Source organism: Suricata suricatta, chromosome 1 (genome assembly GCF_006229205.1).
Source record: "Suricata suricatta isolate VVHF042 chromosome 1, meerkat_22Aug2017_6uvM2_HiC, whole genome shotgun sequence".
Classification (NCBI taxonomy): Eukaryota; Metazoa; Chordata; class Mammalia; order Carnivora; family Herpestidae; genus Suricata; species Suricata suricatta.
In genome coordinates this window covers 30,877,397-30,901,950 of record NC_043700.1, presented here as the reverse complement: position 1 = coordinate 30,901,950, position 24,554 = coordinate 30,877,397, and the positions used below count along the sequence as shown (strand labels likewise).

The following is a 24,554-nucleotide window of genomic DNA, read 5'->3' as shown; positions in this document are numbered from 1 at the left end:
TTAGATGACGGGGCCAAATTACCAGAAAGACCAAAGGCAGTTTGCAGGCTTTAACAACTGAAAGGACTTATTGCTTCCAATTTGGAAAATACAAAAGATTCTGTGTCTGCTCCAAACACTCCCATGTCTTATGCATTTCCCATTCGGACTTGGAAGAAAGAAAATCTTAAGTAAAGAGAATATCAGGGTTCTCTGGGAGCGTTCAAAGGGAGACTCTGTTGGCCAAAGATAGATAAGCAGTTACTACCAACTTCTTAAAAGAACATAGACAATTCTCTACTTCTGCTCAAATGTGGTCCTACTTTCTTGGCCTCTTGGTGTCCTTCCCTCCTCCTAGACCAAGAGGAATTGTCTTACAGACCCAATCAAAAGCCATTAAGTCTGTAAAGGTAGCCAGCCCTGTGCTGGAGCTCCGCATTGAAGAACCCAGGGGAAGTAATGCATCTATTTTTCAATACCGGAGGCCATTTTGCTCCCAACCTTAATTGCACTTATGTATTGGTTCGGCGAACTCCATCTCCACTCATCTTGCTCCGGTTTCCACTATTCTGCGATTAATACGGAGCTTAGGAAACATAACTGCAGTGTGCAGTAGACAGCAATTTTCATTAACTACACAGAAGAAAACTGTTTAGGGAGAGACTTTTTTTTCCTATTGATTCAATCAAAATGACTTGGAAGAAAAGGTTGTGCTTATTAAATTCTTTTCAAAAAGGTAGCTGTTAAAATTCAAATTCTTTCTCAACAAAAATTTGGTATATAATCTCTTCAGCTTTTGTCACTTATGACATTTTTTTGTTCTTCCCAGTTTCTTTGAAACTTGTGACTTTTTATCGGTCTTTTTTTTGTTCTTTTTTTCTTTAAGTGGAGAGGGGAGACTTTTACATGGAAACAGAGAATGTAATCAACGCTGCTATCTGCAAGACATGGAGTTGCCTAGCAATGCTAGGGGAGTTAAAAGGGGAGAGCAATAACAAAACAGAATGTTGTGAAATTACAAGAGGGCGCAGTGTTAAATTGGCTTGCCATACTTATCAAGAGATCTTTCAATGAGAAAGGATATAGGATTTTCTAGGACTGGTATAAAAAAAATACCTGGCCATTTTCAATGCTCTTCCTATCTTTCATTTGGAGCAGTTTACCCAATGGGATTCTGCTATTGTGAGTTCATTACTGGACATAATCTAGGCCAGAAACATTGGACGATAAAACTGAGCCACTAGTATTTGAGTTCTTTCCAGTTGGACTAATTGAATATAAGATATATAAGCCTTTCACATTCTCCCATTGTTTTACAGGCTTTTGCTCATGTGGCAAATGCTGCTCCTTTTTTTGCCCTCTCCGAAATTTCAGAGTCCTCCTTGGTGTTCACACCAAGATAAGTGGGGCTGCTTTGTTCATGACTCAGTCTCTCCCAATGCAAGGAGTGTCAAGATCCCATTCTGGGAGCACAAATGCAGGCATTCTGCTGACACAGAGATTGAATTTGTCTTTCTCTTTTGCCTGGATTATGCTAAATCATTTTAAGAAAGATACTAGGGGTGCCTGGGTGGCTCAGTCGGTCAAGCGTCGGACTTCTGCTCAGGTCACCATATCACAGTGTGTGAGTTTGAGCCCTGCATCGGACTCTGTGCTGACAGCTCAGAGCCTGGAGCCTGTTTTGGATTCTGTGTCTCCCGCTTTCTCTTCCCTTCCCCTGCTCACACTCAGTCTCTCTCTGTCTCTCAAAAATAAATGTTTTTTAAGAAAAGAAAGATACTATATACCTGCGATCCTAGAAATGTCGCTATATATTCAATTGCTATAAACTCTTGTCTAACAGCACCAGAAACAAGACAGAGGAAAAAGAATTGACCTTCAGAGACAGTAGAAATGATGAGGGATAAAGAAATCCCAAAGGAATAACTATGGGATTATAAACTTGGGAAATGGAAATATGAAGCAGCTTCACGATGGAAAATGATGAGCCAGGAGCTGAAAAACATCCTTATGTCAATAAGGGAATCTGTGAAAATTGTGATGAGGAAGGAGAGCAGGATCTCTATGTAAATGGCTCATAGTGAGGAGGAAACATATCTGAATTAGAAACCACGAGATCTGTGTTCTAGAAATAGCTATGCCATAAACTAGTTGTAGCTCTTGGAACGGAAGATTTTTTATTTTGTAAAATAGGGCTACTAGGTTATCATGAAGGTCCCTTCCAGTTCTCCGATCCAGATTCCAGAAGTCTAAGCATGCTTTTGGTCAAAGAACAATGTATCTAAAGCAAGCACATTTTTTTCTCTTTCCTCATATTGGTTCCAAACTGCAAGATGGAATTGTGATAAGGTTTAAGGTGTTTCTCTACCTTTTGAAGTTATGCATTTATACTGCAATCCCAAATGAGTTCAGAATTGTATAATGTTTAACACTGTTAACATTTGTTTGGAATCTGCTGGCTTCTTTGTTAGCCTCTTCCTGACTCCTAGGGGTGTCGCTCTCCAGATCCATCTCCTTTTCATATTCCCCATTGTCTCTGGACAACTCATCTCAATAGCTTCATGATTTCTGGATGACTACCACATCTACTGTTCTATCTCTGACCTTGACAAACTCCAGGTCCACAGCTCTTAATTATCTCTTATTAAGTATTTCAAATTCAGCTTGTCCAATGATCTCAGCCTTTTCTCCCTACTAATGTAATCACTTACATCAATAGCACCTCCCTTCTGCTTCTTTTGAGATTAATATTCCATCTTCTTCATTCATTCCATCAGTCAGCTATTATTTTTAAGTTTATTTATTTTTGGGGGTGGGGGGGAGAAAGAGAAAAGAAGAGGGGGTAGAAACCCAAGCAGGCTCTGCACTCTCAGCACACAGAGTCACAAACTGAGAGATCATGACCTGAGCTAAAACCCAGAATCAGACACTTAGCAAACTGAGCCACCCACGTGCCCCCCGTTAGTCAGCTATTAAGTGTGATTTGTCAAAGTGCTTCTCACACCAGAAGTCAAGTTCTTGGTTCTGTGGCCACCACTCTAGAAGCAGACTGTTCTTTCCCTCAACTGAAATATCCAAGCTTCCTGACTCGTCCATTCATGTTTCTTACAAGTCCAAACACCTGTGCAGATTCATGCCACAATGCAGAGCTCCAGCCATTGCATTCTCATACCTCAATATAATCGATCCCCACCACCAGCAAGATATTCATAAAAGTAAGGAACTCCTCACTTCGTATTTGAGGCCTTTTGAACCATCCAGTGAATGAAGTTTGCCAGCCATCAGTTGCTATTCCACACCAATTTTCTACTTCCACCAATTAAACTTCCAGCTGAAGAGATACTAAGCTTTCTTTCACTTGCTAATGTTGACCTCCAGGCTACTGAGACCTCTCTCTCCCATTTAGTTTAGCATCTATTACTCCCAATTAAATTACATAGTCATCAGTGTCCCTTTCAAATGTGAATGCTTCCACACTTTTCCTGATAATCCTAACTAGGCATAATCTCTTTTTAAATCCTCCAAAGAGTAAGTGCACTTATGGGCATAAAGAACTTCCACCTATCAGCAGGCATCAAGCCTCAGAGATAACTGTTTGTTATTTTAGCATCCTTTGAGCACTCTGATAGGCCTTTAGCAGGGAATAGCAGTGGTACATAGTTAACAAGTTACGCTGACTTGAAACTTCCTAATTATGCTCAGACTGCTTGACTTATTCAAAATCTGTTATCTAGAGAGTGAGTTGGGACTAATAAAATCAATAATTTTGGGTAAGAGCAGATGAGATTTAGAGTGAGGCTACATTTTCAGGTAGACTGAGGAGCCAAAGTTCACAAGATTTACATTTTCTGTTATACACTAAAATTTAACAACTGACAAATTTTGGAAGTATTAAGTCCAATGATCTAGCTTTCAGATCCTGCAGAACCTTTACTAGTTTCCCTAATGTCTTTGAGTCTCAGTTTCCTTACCAATAAGAAGGTAAGGTTGGTGTGATTTATCCCTAAGGGCTATTGTGAGAACAGTGAGATAATGTCTGTCAAATGTCTAGGTGAGACATGGTATACAGTAAGTGCTCAATAAACACCGGCTAGTAACAATCATTTTTCTTATCATCACCACTCATCAGCCATATTAGCCAAACTAATAAAGAAGGTCTCTACATTATTTCGTACTGGAGATCTGATTAAAATCTGGTAACCACATGGGGGCTCTACCAGTTATCAAAAGAACTTAAGGAAGACTCAGAAACCACCAACCCTGGAGAAGGAAGTACCCAAAAATAGTATCTAGGAGGAAAGATCAGAGAAACTGAAATCATGCAGTTTAAAAAGGTGTTCAGTGGAACATCTGCCTTCAAAAATATTTAGACTTAAGACAATGAAAGCAGTGACTAGTTTGCATTTCCAGTGAGACTATTATTCACTTCCGTCCCAAACCGGGTGTTAAGATGCCCGTGTTCCACGAGTAGACTAGCCAAGGAGCTGTGGAGTCATGCAAACATACGATTGCACCTTATCTTATATTCCTGGATGATGCTAATATGACCGCATTCAAATAAAGAACAGGTGGCTGGTTTCCACACTTTTCCCCAGCAATGTCACAACGTGAGGACCTGCAGATTGCTTCCTATTCTTACCTGAACGCTCATCCAGACTCTCCTCAGAGACGTGCTCATTCTGATGGACCCATTCGCCATTGCATTTGAAGAATATCTGCATGGCCGGCCTCGCCTTGCACCGCAGTGCGATGGGGTTGCTCTTGATGATATAAGCATCATCTGGCTCCTCGATGAAATGAGGCAGCGTCCCAGGAGCTGAGGGGATGGACTCAGGAAGGACTTCGCTGTTGTCAGTTCCTGCAAAATCGAAGAGGCCGTTAGAACGCTGCCCATATGGACAGCACACACAGGCTCTGAGAAGCTGTCCTGAGAAACATCCATCATCTGAATACAGCGTGCTTGTGAAGCCTGGGCCGATGACTCCTCGTCTAGAGGCTGAACAAATAACATGGGACCGTTAGGCGGACACACCTTCAGGGTCACTAGACAAGTAAAAATAAGAAGGAGGAGGTTCCTGCAAACCAGAGTTGTGAGTCTGCAGGTCTTTGCTGCAAGAACAGAGTCAAGTATCTGTGGGATGAAAGACTGAATCTTAGCGTCCAGTCCGGTGAGTGCATCCCACAATGTGGGCTCCAAGATGCCTCGAAACTTTGAAATAATGGTAGGAATAGCTTTTGTTATCCAATAAATGAGCGTGGATAAGGACAATGTTGTTGGAGGATACTCAGGCATTAGACGTGGTAAAAAAAAATCCAAATGGTTTCTCTAGCGATGAAACTGGAGATTGGCTGGCATTCTATCTTAGAAACGGTTTTCTTCAAAACCTAACCAATTTTCTCAACCTTCTAAAAGGAATGAACTTTTGTTCTGCTTGCCCATGGCTAACAAATTCTCTGCCCTCAACACTTCCCTCCATATACTATGAATCTTACTTTCAAGGCTATGAACTAAACAAATCCGTAAAATAGCCATAAGCTTTTACTTTGGGACCTATAATTACATTTTTTTCAAAGACAAAAAACATGGACATGACTCTCCCCTAAATTTAGGGAACTGATGAGGAGAGAGGAGCAAAATAAAAAGGGAAAAGCAGAACCTTGATTTTGATTCACTCCCTCTCCACTATACTTCTCCAGGACTTAAGTCCCAGTATATTAGCACAATGTCAACGGAAGCAAGATCTGAACACCAAGCACTATGCAAGTGACCAGGAGGAATGTGTGTGCCTTCTATGGCCATTCCAGGGAAAGAATAAAGAAAGCAAGAATTTCAGTACCTATATCAACTATACCCTGAAAAGGGTTATTCATATTCAAAGCAAATCAGTTCTAGGATGAAGCTGGAAAGAGACCTAGCAAAAGCATTGGAAGAATAATCCAGTTCATCGGGAGGGAGCCTCCGAGGCCAGGTGCGTCCAGTGACCTAACCTGGCTCTCGGTGCGCCTTCAGACACAGGACAACAAACAGCGCCTCTTACTATTTGTGCTTAAGTCCATAACCTACCTCAGTAAGCACTATCAAAGGCAAACCGAAGCCACAATATTAAGGGGGTAATATTTTAAGATTTAGGGGGCATTCTGAAATGCAAATAAAGGGTGAGGGGCTAGGACACAGGCGGTGTTATTGCCTATAATTATATTTCTGTCTGAGGAAGAAAATAAAAGACACTGAGTTGTGAGAAATATGTCTTGCCAATGGGAACGAACACCACGTGTGCCACCACAATGAATTAAAACAAGAGTTTGACTCTCCTAATTATTTTTCTCCACTAAATACATCAACTTCAGGGGTGAAAAACTTGACACAACAAAGAGTTTAAGATACTAGGAGCTTTAAAATTCATTTGTAGGGGCCCTAGCTTGCTCAGTTGGTTGGTCATCTGACTTTGGCTCAGGTCATGATCTCACGGTTTGTGAGTTCAAGCCCGGCATCGGGCTCTGTGCTGACAGCTCAGAGTCTGGAGCCTGCTTCAGATTCTATGTCTCCTTCGTGCTCTCTGCTCCTTCCTTGCTCACATTCTGTCTCTTTCTCTTTCTCAAAAATAAAAATAAATATTAAAACAACTTAAAAAATAAATAAAATCCATTTGTAATAGAAAAGCCAGCTCATGTGTAAGTAATTGGAAATACCAAAAATTCATCATAAAGCATGTACCTGAAATAGCAAGAGAACAGTTTATATCTTAAAAGTACAGTGAAGTCACTCAGGAAATGAAATGTGTATATGCCACATGGAATAAGAAGGGTCAGGTCAGAATCTGAGAGGTGTATTTTTTTTTTCTTAAAGTTTTAAATTACATTTACAATGGACTTCATAAAGTAGATCATATATGAATCCATTTTGTTACCAACTGCTCATGCCAATTTCCATCTTCAATAAATACTAAGTCCCTTCAGGCTTTTGTAAATCCATGCATTAGAGGAAATGACAAAGGTATTAAAAGATTTTATATGGACATCAAACAGCTCCCGCTCCCATCAGGGCCTTGAGTTCTGTCCAAAGTAATTCATTGCTGGAGAAAAGAGTCACCTGATAAGGAATATCCAAAACCTTATGGTGGGAGCCCTAAGGCATACATTTTGAATGATTCATTTTTACTTAACTAGTAACAATGAGCGAATTTCCAAAGTAACTCCTAAAATGGGGACAGGGAGCATCATAAATAACTATCTCTAAATAAACAGTAAGGCCACCTTTATTCAGAATAAATAAAATGACAAAGGCACTAGATCATACGATACATCAAGTCCAAACTATCCAATTCACAAAAGACAGATCTGAACGCGATTAGGTTGCCCTCCTGCTATTTGAATAAATACCCTTGAAATAAAGTAACAAGTTCGGCTTTTATCTGAAACAGAGCAGGAGAGTGGAATCAAAAAGTATGTAGGTAAGTGTCCTGGCTATCTCCATTAAAAATCAATCTTAATGTTCAGAGGAGGGGGATAAAAAGGCAGACTGTAACATTATATCTTAATTATTATTGAAGCCATGTCAAAGTCACATATGTATAGGAAAAGGGCCAGGATCCATGAAAACAAGAAACAAAGGGAGAAAGGGTAGCAGTAGGAAGGTGAGATGTAACGGTATATTTGCATATGTATCACCATTTATTTGTATCCTTCCAACAAAGAAATAAGTGATTACTTATTTATTTAGCTTTGTATAGCAAAGTGTTGGGAGTGGTGTTTACCTAACACTGTTCCCGAACCCCACTTCCTCAGGATCGAATTCCTGCTCTTTAGATGGCTTTTATGTTGCTAGAAGGCTGCATTCTCCCAGCAGGCTGACCTCTAGGAAGAGACCCCTTCCCTACCCCACAGGGCAGGGGGTCACCAACCTCCCTCTTGCCCTGGGGATACCCACCATCCTCAACCCCACCTAGTGGCTTAGAACTCAATTGCTCAGGAAGTTCTCAGGGGATTCATCAAGCCAAAGGGATATGACGGGAATAAGAGGAAGTGAAGTGGGTACTTTTTGGGCGCTTGGAAGCTGCTGACAGCACCTGTTCTTTGAAGAGGTGGGGAGCAGCAACTTACTTAATAAATGGTTTTATAGAAGACTGCACCAGTACTTTTGGGCTCCAGGGTCAATGTTCTTATAATCTCAATACGTCTGCCACTGCCTTCTAATTCCGAGAAATGTTTTAAACCTGCTGTGACAAATGCTGGTGGCCATCTGCCCCGGTTAACGGCCTTTTCCCATACTGCTTTTACAGCAGAGGTTGGAGAAATCATAAACTCAATTTACTTCTTTGCAAGTAGAAACAGTCATATAACAACCAACTAGCAGGTGAGGCATAAACAGAAAAACTATCTGAGAAAGCTTTTATTTTCCCAATAAAAGAAATAGGTATGGTGGGTACCGTCCCTTCTCCCTTTTGTCCCTATCTTAACTAGGGAAGATCAAGAGGGAAAGAAAGTCCCGGAGGAGCAGAAAGGTCCCAGCTCTGAAAACCTACAGGCTGAAATAACACCATGCGGCATCCACTTCCAGAAAAAAATTTTGAAACCATTTACTTATTGAAGCTACTGATAGTCAGATTGTCTGTTCTTTTTGCAGGACATAATCCTCAGAGCTACAACTAGATCTTCCTTTTTAAACAAAGCTAGAGATCTAAGCTTCACTTTATTAAATTCCAACATGCTCAGGGTTAAAGAATTTTGGACTGGGGTTATCTGAGTGGGTTAAGTTACAATTCTTGATTTAGGCTCAAGTCCTGATCTCAGGGGTCATGAGATCAATCCCTGCATCAGGCTCTGGGCTGACAGCTTGAAGTCTGCTTAGGATTCTCTCTATTGCTCTCACTCTCTCTCTGCCCTTTCCTTGCTTGTGCTCTCTCTTTCTCTCAAAATAAATACATAGACTTAAAAAGAAAAAGAATTTTGGAGAACTAAAAACATGGAAGCTAGGATAGCAGAGAGCAAAAATAAGAACTGTCATTTACTAATGATTGCAGGTTATTGTGATTTGCCTTCAAAGGGATTAGGTCACTTAAACTTTATAGAAACTCTGTGTTGGGTACGGTAAGCATCTGGTTTTGCATCTGAGAAAATGCTTCAATTATGTGCCGCATCTATGGTCATATGGCTAGTAAATGGTGCTCTGCGCTTAAACTCAGGTCTCGGACTCCAATCAACTCACAATCCCATTTTAGTTCAGATGATGGACCCTTATAAGTCGTATATGTTCACTGAGTGCCTTATGGGAACAGAATGCAGTTCATAAAACCAAAAGCAGATATAAAATTATGTTATTTGTGTGGTAACTCACAGATTTCATTAAGTATAATATACATCTTAAAGGTAACTCACAATTATCCTGTTAGCTGGATTGTGATTTTTTTAATGTGCTTTTTTTTTTTTTTTAATTTTTGAGACAGAGGCAGACAATATGAGTGGGGGAGGGGCAGAGAGGGAGGGAGGCACAGAATCTGAAGCAGGCTCCAAGCTGTCAGCACAGAGCCCAACTTGGGGCTCCAACTCATCAACTGCAAGATCATGACCTGAACCAAAGTCAGATGCTCAAACTACTGATCCACCCAGGTGCCGCATGATTCCAGGTCAGAAAGGGTATATTATGAACATAGTCGAGAAAAGTTCTTGAGAAAAGAAATATTTTTTTTATGTTTGTATATTTTTCAGAGAGAGAGAAAGAGTGAGAGAGAGAAAGCGCATGAGCAGGGTATGGGCAGAGAGAGAGAATCTGAAGCAGGCTCTGTACCACCAGCACAGGGCTCAACTCATGAACCATGAGATCATGACCTGTGCCAAAGTTAAATACTTAACTGACTGAGCCACCCAGGGATCCTGTGAAAAATATTCTTGAGAGAATACCATAGCAAGCGTTTAACTAATTATAATCAAATGACGAGGCATCCTCACTAAGCTCAGAAAACAAAGAAGTCAAAGAGAAAAGTGCTAGAGAATAAAGTAATGAGAAAGCTTTTTCAATGTTTCATTTGGAAATAGTTTCATCTCTAAACAGAAATATTTAACCACTAAAACTCCAAATTAAAATAACAAGGAGTGTAACAGGAGACAGTGAACCTCAGAAAGAAAAAGAGACTGGGTTCAGGGTGTTGCCATTCTATCATGTTTAGCCCTACAAAACTGCCAGTAGTCTACTGGGTGATCTTTTCATCTGTAACAGGACTGGACACACTGGAGGCCAGAGCCATTCCAAAGGGGGATTTATAAGACTCTGGACTACCATCAAAGGACGCTGGCATTGCACAGGTTAGAGTATATACGAAGGTGAGCTTTAACAGGTTTTGAGAAATCCCAAATTATTTTCGTGCTTTCTCCGCAAGAATAATTTGCAGTGCACGTCATTCATTTTTCTTCTTCTTCTATCTCCAAAGTGTGCTTGTATTCTCACCGGTACAAAACATTCGTATTTGTTTCAATGTCCAAGCAAGAATCCTACCATAAAACAAAGACGATATCTGGTAAAAGTGAGGAACTTGAGAATCAAATAATCTGACTGAAACTCTGAGTTACCTCTGTGACCTTGGGTAAATAACTTAATTGGGAGGTTCTATTTGTCTCATTAATAAAAGTGAGTGATTAGGGGAGAACCTGGGTGGCTCAGTCAGTTAAATATCTGACTCTTGATTTTGGCTCAGGTCATGATCTCAATGTAGTGGGATCCAGCCCCGAGTCAAGCTCCACACCGAGTGTGGAGGCTGCTTATGAGTCTCTCTCTGCCCCTCCCCACACCCTCCCTCTCTTCTCTAAATCAGAATTTTTTTTTAAATGAGTGATTAAAATTTATTAGTGAAACTTTTTTTAGTGTTTTGTTAAAAGTGTGATAATATATGTAAAAAACACACAGTAAATGACTGAATGTTATATGAATACAATGTGCCACCACTCCCAGCAACATTAACATCATTGCCTGGATAAAGAACAGCAAACAAAATGAAGACATCTGTGGGGCACCTGGGTGGCTCAGTTGGTTAAGTGTTTGACTCTTGATTTCAGCTCAGGTCATGATCTCACAGTTCATGAGATCGAGCACCGCATCCGGCTCTGCACTGACAGCCAGAGCCTGCTTGGGATTCTCTCTCTCCCTCTCTGTCTCTCAAAATAAATAAACTTTTACAAAAAAGAAACATTTATAATTACAATCTCTGTGACATCCATTCCCAAGCTGGGTATCCTAATATTTGTACTAATATTCATATTTGAGCCTTGTGATGATGACCATTACTTTCATCCTGGAGCCCTCATGATCGGAACTGTTGGTTGTAACATGTTTTTATTATTTGCTACCCATATGTATGGTAGCATAACTCTGTTAGGTCAAAACCCATGAAAACATGCCGTGAAGCATTTATTTATTCAATAAACATGTAGCAAATGCCTATACCATACACCAGGCACATGGTTGGCCAGCAAATCAGCATGATAAACACAGCCGATCTCCTGCTGGCCAGATCCCAAAACCATTGACTTTTAAGAGGCAAGCAATTATTAAAAATAGGAGGTTTCACAGCATTCCAGAGCCCCTGTCACTGCAATATTTAAATGAAGCAAGGCACCTTAGAAATCGCTCTTTAAATTCCACTCGACGTCTGTGAACATATTGGTCCAAGGCAATATGCAAGTCGGAGCAGAAAGCCATACGGGGGAAACCAAGTTACATAATCTAAGACAACACAATAGAGCTGGGTTCTTTGCTTTTGTTTACAGAAATGTGGCTTGTCTCCATATGGTTATTTAATTAGACAGGGGATGCACGGCACCCACGGAGTGCAGTCTAACAGCCGGGATTTTATATACCAAATATTTAATGCGATTTATGAAACACAGACTCTTTCCCTAGGCTTCAAGAAGAGATTTCTTTTTTTAAACTCAAAGTATTCTGCCTTCTTCCAAATGTCTAATAAAGATGGAAGTGTTTTATATATCGCTGCATTTGCATAGTTTACCTCACCTGTGTCACTTTTCTATATCGTCAGTCTAAGGCATTATTGCATTGAGCAGATCTTAAATTTTGCAGAGTGGAAGACGGTACACAATGCTGACAACACAGTCAAGGAAACATGAAGAGCCATTCTTGGTTCCTCGAACAAGACAAATGAGGTTTCCAAAGAGCTTAGAAAAGCACACTCATTATTCCCCAAAGCTTCACCATTTACCCTAATATATTATTTTTTTTAATTGACATATGTGTCCATGCCTACTAAGGTCAGTCAATGTTCTCTGGAGATTCAAAGATGAAGAGGACACAGTTAATTTACACAAGGAGCTCACACATTAAATTGCAGGCAAAAAATGACACAGCAACAATAAATATGCAAACAGTATATTGGAAATATCCCCACAATGTCACAAGAGCACTGTGGAAAGACAGCCTGCCTTCCCTTGGGAGGGGTCATGGAAGAAAACATTTCAGCACAGTTGGGACAGACTTAAGCAAGGAGAAGGCAATCCTACTGAGGTCACGACATGTACCATGGAATGCAAGTTGGAAACTTAGAGACAGCTAAATATATCTTCATTAGAACTTACATTTTGAGGGTACCTGAGTGGCTCAGTCGATTAAGTGTCTGACTTCAGCTCAGGTCATGATAACATAGTTTGTGAGTTGGAGCACTCCTGTTAGGCTCTGTGCTGACAGCTCAGAGCCTGTAAGCTGCTTTGGACTCTGTGTCTCCCTCGCTCTGTCCCTCCCCTGCTTGTTTCTCTCTCTCTCTCTCTCTCTCTCTCTCTCTCTCTCTTTCAAAAATAAACATTAAAAGGGCACCTGGGTGGCTCAGTCAGTTAAGCATCTGACTTCATTTGGGCTGAGGTCATGATCTCACGGTTTGTGAGTGGCAGCCCTATATTGGGTTCCATGCTGATACTGCTTAGGATTCTCTCCTTTCCACTTCTCTCTGCCTCCCCTTCTCATTCTCTCTCTCAAAATAAATAAAATAAACTTAAAAAAAGAAAGACAAACATTAAAACATTTTTTTAAAAAGAACTCACATTTTGAAGAGTTTACTTTGACATCTGTACTAAATCATTGGCCCTAATTGGCTCTAACATCTCTGTTTCTATGTGTCATTGATTAAGAGTGTTCTGAGATGTAGACACAGAGTAACCACCAAATTGCAGAAGGATAGCATTCTTGTTTAATAACATGAGCCCTCAGCTGGGGTAAAGTAATCCTTAGTGTATACTGTGGAGGAGGGAGAAACCACATTTCCTCTGATACGTGAGACGGAGTCATTCCTTCAGCCACACCAACAAAAGGGGCAAATATCCCATGGCCATGGGGAAAGATTTTGTTTTTGTTTTTAAAAATGACCACCATTTAGGTTCTCACTTGACTCGTATGCAAAATACACTGATGACATTGGGTCTAAGTCAAGAGATAAGAAATCTTAATAGAAGCACACAATGTACAGTCAGACTCAGCGCCAGACACCTGTTCCCATAACAGTCTTTCCAAAGGGAAATAAGAGGCCAAATGTGGTCTGACGAGTCTACATGTGTAAAGAGATTATGGAGGATTTAAATTTTTATTGTTTTCTTTCATTATATTTTTAAATGTGCTCTAAGGTAACCATTAAAAACAGAAAATTATACACCTACATACATATGTACACATGCGTGTTGTATGTGTGTGAATATATACATAAATAATTCTTTGTTCCAGTGAAGGAAAATAAAAGGTTCTGTAAACTATGGCGACTTCCAGATTTTCCTTCATGGTGTCTAGTTTGTACTGTATTAAAATTTATGAATCAGGGAAAAACTAACAAATCTGTTCCTAGGAAAAAAATGTAAGAGATTATAAGATTTCTAAAGATTATTCATCCTAAAGTGTAGTAATATTTTGCTGAAAATAGTAGATAAAATGAAGCTTAGAAATTGTTTCTTAATTTCCCCCCACCCCCGACAATGGATACATTTGTGTATGAATGTATACCACTGACTAGTTTTCAAATTCTTCTGAAAAGCTAGTGGGATTTGGGAAAGGTTTTGCTTTTCAAAGTGTTATCGCTTTTCATTTGGAACTGACAGTTTTCAAGAGTGAGGCCATTCATAGTTATGGAAAAATGGTTGTCTTAATGCAACATTGAATGACAGAAAACCAAACAATCAAACACTATTCTCATATTTTTCATTCTTGGAAAATTACCTTTCAGGAAGAGCTTCGTGTTTTATGTTCTGCACACAAATACAGGAGGGACTTTCAATCTTTTTATGACAAAAGGAAGAAACAAAAGGTAGGAAACAAATGCTAAATTCCCTTTGAATAAACACACTCCCGTCACATGTCGGGTCACATGTGAGACCTCAGATGGTGACCCACAGATCACAGGTCACAAAATTTTCATAGAGGCCCATTTGACTGCTACGTGGTTTGATACATTTTTTTTTTGTATGTGATCTGGACTCAGGCAAAACAGAGTGGGAGTTCATCTTAGGTAAAATCTGGGCCAACTCTTACTCAGGCCCACAGAGGTGAAACAACTTGTCAAAGAGCTACAAGGAACAAACTTTGGTTGAAATCTCTCTGTTGACATCTACAATAATATTTTCCCCATTATGCTATGCTGCTTTCATTTCGACAGGATACAAACAAAATTTACAACTAAGTCTTGTGTTATCATCTACTGAGAAATTTTACCCAGGATGAAATCTTGTAAAATCTCTTTTAGGATGACTCTGTAACTTGACAATGTTCTAGTAAAATCAAATACAACAAAAAGCACAGTCTAACATTTCATGGTGTGTTTTCTATTGCAAACTATGTCTTATTATGAGATGCTAAACATATATATATATCATATATATATCATATATATATCATATATATGATATATATATATATAAAACATTGTTATCCCTTGTCACCAAATTCCCAAAGATTATGACTATTCATAGTTTGGTATATTTCATTCCCATTCATTCCCATGTCTGTCTTTATCAGACATATATTGAGTATTTGGGTTTTCTATGAATATTTGTGAGAGGTTATTTTGTTTTGTCATAGTATTATTTTTCATTAACCTGATTTTTAAACCATATTTTTAATGATTGAGAGTAGATACATCAGTTTTGATCTTTGATCTTGCCATTTCCTTACTATATAAATGTTATTTCCAAACTTTAATTTTATATTGATATTATAATGCTCTATTCAACTATATTTTGATTAGACTAAAATGTGTATCTCTCTCTGGACACTCAAACATGCACAAGAAAACACCTACAGATATAGTCACATAAATGTCCCCACAGATTCCTCAAACTTCTTATGCCTGAAACACAGCTTATTACTTGGTCCCTCAGATCTTTTCTTTGGTCTAAGTTCCCTATATGAAAGAGTGACGTTGGCAGTCACTGGATTCCCTAAGTTTCTCAGGGCTGGGCACCACCTACTTTTCTCCTGCTCAGCCCCCACATCCAATTTATCACTAAACCCTATTGGTTCTGTCTCCCAAATATCGTCTGAATTCTCTTAACTGCTTTTCATCCCTATTCCTACTGCCCTGTACATAGCCATCACCACTGTTATCTGAATTCTACCACCCTGGTCCGGTCTTCATCTACTTATTTCCCTTCACCCCAATCATGTCACCACCAGGACGCTACAGGGGCTGTCAATTCTTCCAGGGATCCAATGCTCTTCATCTAGGACCTATATACACCATGCATTTCTGCCTACATGATTAATTTCTCCCTGTTGTGCTAAAAGCCTGTTCTCGTCCCTCAGGCTCTGTTAAGTTGACACGTGATTTGTGAACTCCTACTAGAATGACATAAATATGGGGATATGTTCCTCTTCTGTGTCCTTCCATGATACTTTGTACTGCCCTATCATTCATTCACCACATCATTCATCAATGCACCTTTCTTTAGACTGGAGGTTCTGTGAAGGTAAAGAACAAGAAAATCTAAACAGATACATCAAGCCCGGGTGAAACTCTGTGACCATTTTCTTTCTAACAACGACATATTAAACACGTATGGCGTGTGGCTACATTTATGTTCAAAAAGGCTTTGCAAATCAACATCGCCACCAGCATTCTAGAACTTTACCAATTTTCCTCATGCTGACCAGCATTAAACATTCTGTGATATTTGTTCATTGATGGGTAAAATGAATATTAATTAACACACACTTCTTGGTCACCAGCCAAGCTAAATATTAAAGCATGTTTATCAGTTGTTTTCATTTACCCTTTTACAAACTGCATATTCATATTTTTACCATTTGATGGTTTTCCAGTTTTAAGAAAAATTTAGCTACAGATCTCTAAAAATAAGTACAATGTAACTTAAATGCATAGATTCCATTGTTTCAGTATCAAGTGCCTAATCATACCAATTATACCTTAATTATACGTTATTTCTTCCAACTCATTAATTCCTTCATTTATCACCAATTTGAAATTATAGAAATCAAACGATGAGTTATGCCATTCCACAAGTAAAAGAATTTTGACTAAAATGATTAGCTCTAGACAAAAAAGGTCTTTTGCTGTAGGGAAGAACTTACACCTTTAAAAAAATCAATATTTTATGAGGAGGATTCATAAAGAAAAGTAAAAGGAACAAGATTTGTCTTCTCTTTCTTAATGAGATGACCTTCTTTGCACAACAAAGTCCTTCTTCTGGAAAGCACATAAGATGTTGATATGAGGATGAAGTTTTGATGCTCATATGAAATCCTTTAATTCCTTTGTTATTTTTCCTAATACACAGATTTAGTTGAGCCTGCTGAGACGTGGTATTTAGTAAAGACTGACAATGCATCACAAGGCACTAGTGACCAGCAACAGAGGCTGTGTCCTAATTTGATTTGACAGTCATCTGATTGGGAGGGGGAACGTATACAATAGAGGCAGCTTAATTTCCTTATCCTCCTTGGAGAGGCTGTCAGACACTGTCAGAAACCGATTTATACCAAGTTGTATTAGAAACACAAAATACTGTTCCTCCTATCTTTTATCAAGAGGGAGCTTGAGACAAGAGAACAAATGTGGGCTTGGAGTTGGAGCTTGATTCAAACTGAGTCTCTCTTAACAATTAGTTATAAGATCTTAGGCAAGATATCTAACCTACTTTCTTCTCCAAATTCTTCCACAAAGAGAAAGAATACTACAGTACTACAAAATCATTGTATTTATTTACGAAGGTAAGTGTAAGTTTATCAAGTTATTATATGGCATATAATAAGCACTCAATATATCCTAGAATCAGTAGTTTATTATTAATTATTAAATGAAAATTTAGAAACAGAAGGGTGGGAAAAAGACTTATGTGGACTCCCATCCAATAGATTATTCTGTGTGTAAGAAAAAAAATGCCACAACAAGAACCTGGAGTACTCAGCCCTTTGAAAAATGCCTAAGAATTTTAGGTATTTTTTTCCTTAGAAAGTGAGGGGAAGAAGAATACATGACCCAAAAATATACCATGCTGACATGTAGATTCTTTTAAGATAAAGAAAATCAGACTTCTTACTTCTCTCTTAACTGTCTAAAAGAATTTTGATAGAGAGTCTGGATCAGGAGCAGAGCTAATGCCAGAGATAACTTTTTACACCACAAGAACTGATTCACATGACACAGCAAACATTTGCTTATGGAGCATTTTCTTCTCCCACCTTCCCATGAATTATCTTCCTCCCCTTTGAGATGCCATAGACCCACCTCTTCTCCTGAGCTCAGGATGGCATATAAGCCCCAACTGCCTGGGAGCCTCACTCTCTGGGGTTCCCCTATCCAGGAAATTATTATATTTTTCTCCTGTTACCTGTCTTATACCAATTTAATTATGAGTCCAGCCAAAGAACCTAGAAGGGAAAAGGGAAAAGGGTTCCTCCCCTGTAGATTTCATGCACCAGCATGGAGCCCTCCACTCACTGGATCCTGCTCACCCCAGAGCTGCTACAGCTGAGCGATCCTGGGACTTCTGACAGGGGCCAGGAGAAGGTAGGAATTCTTCCCATTAAAGTCATCAGGATCTGTGCCTACAGGATCTGGTGGAAATAAAAGTGGTGAAAGTCCTTTTCTTTTTTTTCTGAATTCAGATTAGCAGGAGAAAATATTTGTGTGAACTAGTCCTTTGGTATAGTGACTCTGGTAAAAATCTCTGAAGAGTACCTTGTTTCCTATCAATCTCTATCTTAGTCTTTTGTGTCCCTGTCATAAGAGAGAAAACCACAGGGTAGAACACAGGCATAGGTGCTATTAGCCTACATTTCCAGCTGGCCTCACAGACAGGTGAGTTCAGGGTTCTTATCAGACTGGTGTCTGTTTCAACTTTGCTGTGAGACTCCTACGTAAAACAAAACAAAAAAACAACATATAAGGTTTTTTTTTTTCATCTTGTTTTATGTCCTGAGAGCATGGTTTTGTGACCAGTAAAGAATATTCTCTTGGGTTTCTTCCAGCGGATAGGGACAAGTGCAAGTGTGTATTGTGAAGCCAGTTGAGTAGACTGACCATCTAAGACTGAGGTTCACAAGATCACTCATGATGTCTGGCCATGCCAGCCCCCAGGGAACTTTTTTTTCATACGGGTCCCAGTCTATTAAGGGCCTTTGTCATCTTAATCTCCATTGCCTTGTTAGTGCTGGAAAAGTCTCATTCTAGTAGTGCCTTCCTTGTGTCACAGGAAGGTGGGTCTGTGACTAGAGGTGTCTCATGACCCTGTGAGAGACCACAGTCACCGTTTCCACTACACCATTCTTACCCCCCATGGCCTGAAGGAATTAAAAAGATTAATGATCAGGGGTGACTGGGTGGCTCAGTTGGTTGGGCATCTGACTCTTCATCTCAGCTCAGGTCATTATCTCACAGTTCATGAATTTGAGCCCCACATCAGGCTCTGTGCTGATGGTATGGACCCTGCTTGGGATTCTGTCTCTCCTCTCTGCCTGTCCCCTTCTTGTACATACTCTCGCTCTATCTCTCAAAATAAATAAATACACTAAAAAAAAAAATTGCCCACAATATTAAAAAAAAAAAAAAGATTAATGGTCATTCACAACCCCAGTCACAGGGAACTTGTCTGGCTACTAATGGTTGCTTTTCAAACTCATGATAATACTGTCGTTACACACAAGCCAGCCCCCCCCCCCCACCTTCCTCCCAGAGGCAAAACAGATGGCCAGAAATTCCCCAGGCCCTCCTGCACTTAACCAGGAAATGATTCAGGTAGAGCCTGATGTTCAAGGGCTAACAGAGGCATAAGTAGAGTCTTATCCCCCTCTAAGGTGAATTGATCGAAGGTTAAAATTGGCACTCAAAGATGAGAAGAACATCTAAAGGTCTTTGCTGGATGCTTTATAAAGACTTTCCAAAGGCATACTGCTCTAAATCTGGAAGCTCCAGAACATAAAAGCTTTGTAATTTATGTATTAATAGATACTACTCTCCCTGATATATAAAGACAAATTCAAAACTGTGTGCTTGGGTGGGCTAGCAAACTCTGTAATAACAGATTTTTACAATGGAAAAGGACACTCAATTCTTTCAATATAGCTTGCAGGAATGTAAAGCAAATCAAATAAAGAGAAACAAGCAAACAAGAGTTAGAATCAACAATTTGTGATCTACAGCTTGAATCTGTAGAGATACAAAATCATAATTCAAAGAGCAACTCATCAGCCACCCACCCTTTCCTGTTTGCCTTCATATGTGTGAAGATACTGTAAAATAATCAGGACATTGGAAGTACAATTATCATGCACTTAAGAAAATGGAAAATTTTCTAGATTCCTGATAGGCAAACGCACTCCAAACATCCTAGGAGAAAAGTTGCATTCTTATCGGCACCTTGAAGATGTAAATCTAACCCTGTCTCTAGAAAAAAACTATACCCTAAAAAAAAAAAAAAAAAAAAAAAAAAAAAAAAAGAAAGAAAGAAAAAGAGGAGAGATTGCTATGAAAGCTCCTTTGCCAAAATCTGGTCCCCGGCCTTCATAAGATCGCTGGTCATGGGCAAACACAAGTCTTAAAAGACTTCACCATAGAGGTGCCTAGATGGCTCAGTTGGCTAAACATCTGACTTTGGCTCAGGTCCTGATGACCCCACTTGGGGCTCTCTGATATCAGTGCAGACTGCTATCCGCTTTGGATCCTAGGTCTCCCCTTCTCTCTGCCCCTCCTCCACACTTTCTCTCTCTCTGAAAAATAAACATTACAAAAAAAGACTTCTCCACAAATATCAGTAAAAATCTTGAGCCATTTAAATGGGTAACTTTATCTTATTCCATCTGCCAGAGACACCAGGATTCATAAACTAGTGAGTTTAATTGCACCTGACTTATAGCTAAAATTTTATAACGGAAGTTATGGAGTCTCTGTGTCTGCCTTTTTATATTTGTTTATGGATGTATGTTATGTATACATGACATTTTCTACTTCCAGATGTTATTGCCAAAATTAATTTGTGAAGAGTTCTATTTAATTGGCTAAAAGACAAATAAATGCTTATCATATTCAGTAGTTCTAAGTCTCAGAAATATAATGGAAATTAACTCAAAATGTAAAGTTCATAAGATCTCATGTAATTTTTTGGTAAATATAAGCTAGTTTAATTCTCTTGATTTCTTTAATGATTTGTTTATTATTTATTTATAATTATTTTTGAGAGACACAGAGCATAGAGGTAGGGGAGGGACAGAAAAAGAGGGCGACACAGTATCCCTAAGCAGGCTCCAGGCTCGGAGCTGTCAGCACATAGCCCAATGTGGGGCTTGAACTTGCGAACCATGATATCGTGAACTAAGCTGAAGTCAGATGCTTAATCGACTGAGCAACCCAGGCACCCCAATGTTTTATTTATTTTTGAGAGAGAGAGAGAGAGAGAGAGAGAGAGAGGGAATGAGAGAGTGAGCATAAATGGAGGAGAGGCAGAGAAGGAGAGGCACAGAGGATAGGAAAATGGCTCTGCACTGACAGCAGTGAGCCCAATACGGGACATGAACTCATGAACTTTGATATCATGATCTGAGCCAAAGTTTGATGTTCAACTGACTGAGCCACCCAAATGCCCCTGATTATGTTGGTTTAGTAAAAACAGATATATCTTTTAGAGTTATCAGAATTAAGTATAACACTTATATTCTAACTGTGTTTACTAAAAATCAAACTCAAGCTCTCTCTGTTACAAAACTTGTCAAGGTAACTTAAGATAACTTAAGAAGGATAACTTAAGGCAATGGCTAACTGCTTTAATGTCTCATGTGATCTTCATAAGGAATCTAAAAATAGTTGTTAAAAAGGTGTATTAGGTAGATATAAGTAGGATGAGAGTTTCTATGGAAACTTTTCAACAATGATTGTTTTATAGCATTTCTACTTAAAAATAGCTAAATTTCCTTCACTTCCACTGGTAAAAGTCATGGTAGGTTAAAAAATGGCATTTTGTGGGTTATCTAGATCATTGCCAAATAAAAGACAGAAATATTGGTTATGAAACCCAAGTTTATCCACTTTGGGCTTTTTATTACAGAGAAATTAAAGACATTTTGATTGATCAGTAAACAGGTCTGGTGACACATAAAAAATAAACGGTACTATGAGAAATTGTATGCTTCTAAGAAATTTTGAAATGCATTCACAAATTTGCCAATTTTTAAAATATTTTTGAGAGAGAGAGAGACATAGTGCAAAGGGGCACAGAGAGAGGGAGACACAGGATCTGAAGCAAGCTCCAGGCTCTGAGCTGTCAGCACAGACTCAGACGCTGGGCTCGAACCCACTAGCTTCAAGATAGTGACCTGAGCCCAAGTCGGATTCTTAACCAACTGAAACACACAGGTGCCCCCCAAATTTGCCAATTTAAAGAATGTTGGTGTGACAATCAGTACACAAGCACTTGGTTTTCACTAGAAATTAAAGTTTCTAAGAGTTAAGAATTCTAATGTATAATATAAAAGCTACTAGAAATAATAGGCAAAAAACTCCATGCAAGGAAAATTTTGGGTTTCTTGTTGTTGCTAGAAAAGGTATGAGGTACAGAGATACATTTTTGTGGAGGAAAATGAAAGTGAGGGGCACCTGGGTCGTTCAGTCAATTAAGAGTCTGACTGAGGCGCCTGGGTGGCTCAGTCTGTTAAGCGTCTAACTTCGGCTCAGGTCATGATCTTGCAGTTTGTTGAGTGTGAGCTGCGCATTGGGCTCTGTGCTGACAGCTCAGAGCCTGGAGCCTGCTTCAGATTCTGTGTCTCCTTCTTTCTCTGTCCCTCCCTTGCTCATACTTTCTCTCTGTCTCTCTCTCAAAAATAAATCTTAAAAATTAAAAAAAGAAGCGTGACTTTGGTGCAGGTCATAATGCTGCAGTTCATGTGTTTGAGCTGCATGTAAGGCTCTGTGCTGGCAGCTCAGAGCCTGATGCCTGCTTTGGATTCTGTGTCTCCCTCTCTCTGCCCCTCCCCTGCTAGGGTTCTGTCTTTCTCTTAAAAATAAATAATCACACACACACACACACACACACACACACACACACACACACACACACACACAAAGAAAATGAAAGTGATTTTGCTTAAATGGTTTTTTCAGAATTGGAAGGGAGAAAATGAAGGACCAACTATGGGCAAAGAAAGTTGACCAGGGAGATAGAAAAAAAAGTAATCTTGTATGGTTGAGTTGGCTAAAAATGTAATTGTTATTTTAAGAGTCTTAAAATTAAGCTTTAATACTAATAGTGTGCTTATATAAATCTAAATCTGCTGGAAGGACAAAGTCTCTTGGACTATTGGTCTGCTCTTGGTAAGATTTGTGAAAAATTTTTAATTTTTAAGTAATTCTCCTAGAAACAAATATTTAGTGTTTTATCAAATTAATTTCCTGTGTTTCATATTATCTACTCATCAGGTTCTTTGATTACTTAAGTAAACCCAAGTATTCTGATATTAAAGGACTAGAGTTTGGCTTAGATTAAGTACCCTTCTATACTTGTGTTTGAAATCTTTTTGTCAATTTGGTTAATGGATCATTAAGTATTGTTTCATAATTATCAGTAATCAAGGTAAAATGTCTAAAGCTTTTTGGTATTTTAGACAAAAATCCCAAAATTCAATTTCTAAATGAATTTTTTTGGCCTCAAACTAACTTAGAGGCACCCCTGGATGTCTCAAAAGATTTGTTTTCTCTGCATATTGAAAAAGGGGGAGGGAGAAAGAGAAAGAGGTAAGTTACACTAATTAGGCTTATTTGGTATATTAATCCCATGGGAAATATTGTCAAACAAATAGTAATAAATCTTCTTAGGTTATATTTGGGGTGCCTGGCTGGCTTAGTCTGAAGAGCATTTGACTGTTGATCTCAGGGTCATGAGTTTGAGCCACACTTTAGGGGAGGAAATTACTTAAATAAGAACTTAAAAACTTCTTAGGTTATATAGGGAATAATATTATTAAAACAAATGTTCTACAAATTGCATGACATTTCTACAAATCTCGTTATTATCTTAAATGCTGTGCATCACAGAAATAACCAAATTTCCTTATTAATGATGAACGATCCCCTGATCTTTGTCATTCACAGGAAGTTAGCTGGTTTACCCTGATGCTTTTGCAACAGTGTTCCTGCCGGATTTGCTTTCATTTTTAGAGATTCATGGAAAGGACTGTAACAGGTATTCTATGACACAGGTTTCTAATGACTTTCAAGTTCTACCAACAAACTGGATAAGAAATTACAGAACTTTAATGAAAAATAAAACCCTGATAGTGTCATAAAATTGCTAACCAAATATCACAATCAACAAGAATTACAAGGGACTGAAAACTGAACTCTGGGGACTTCATCAAGATAAAAGGCTTCTGCACTGCAAAGGAAACAATCAAGAAAACTAATAGGCAACCGACAGAATGGGAAAAGATAGTTGCAAAGAACATATCAGATAAAGGGCTAGTATCTAAAACCTATAAGGAACTCACCAAACTTCACACCCACAAAACAAATAACCCAGTGAAGAAATGGGCAGAAGACATGAACAGACACTTCTCCAAAGAGGACATCCAGATGGCCTACAGGCACATAAAACGATGCTCAACATCACTCATCATCAAGGAAACACTAATCAAAACCACACTGAGATACCACCTCACACCAGTCAGAGTGGCTAAAATGAACAAATCAAGAGACTATAGATGCTGGCGAGGGTGTGGAGAGACAGGTACCCTCCTACACTGCGGGTGGGAATGTAAACTGGTGCAGCTGCTCTAGAAAACAGTGTGGAGGTTCCTCAAAAAATTAACAAAAGAACTCCCCTATGACCCAGCAATAGCCCTGCTAGGGATTTACCCAAGAGATACAGAAATGCTGAGGCATAGGAGCACATGTACCCCAATGTTCATAGCAGCAATGTCAACAATAACCAAAACATGGAAAAAGCCTAAATGTCCATCACCTGATGAGTGCATCAAGAAGATGTGGTATATATACACAATGGAGTACTACATGGCAATGAGAAAGAATGAAATCTGGCCACTTGTAGGAAAGTGGATGGACCTTGAGGGTGTCATGCTAAGCGAAATAAGTCAGGCA

At 39.1% G+C, this 24,554-nt stretch overlaps 1 protein-coding gene across 1 annotated transcript in view; it reads right to left on the bottom strand.

Moving 5' to 3' along the window:
* Window positions 1-24,554, bottom strand: part of UNC5D (unc-5 netrin receptor D) — a 443,483-nt gene that overhangs the window by 248,272 nt on the left and 170,657 nt on the right. Inside the window, exon 2 of the mRNA XM_029950188.1 lies at window positions 4,619-4,837. Within this exon, the coding sequence (XP_029806048.1) occupies window positions 4,619-4,837 (219 nt within the window). The remainder of the gene's footprint in view (window positions 1-4,618; window positions 4,838-24,554) is intronic.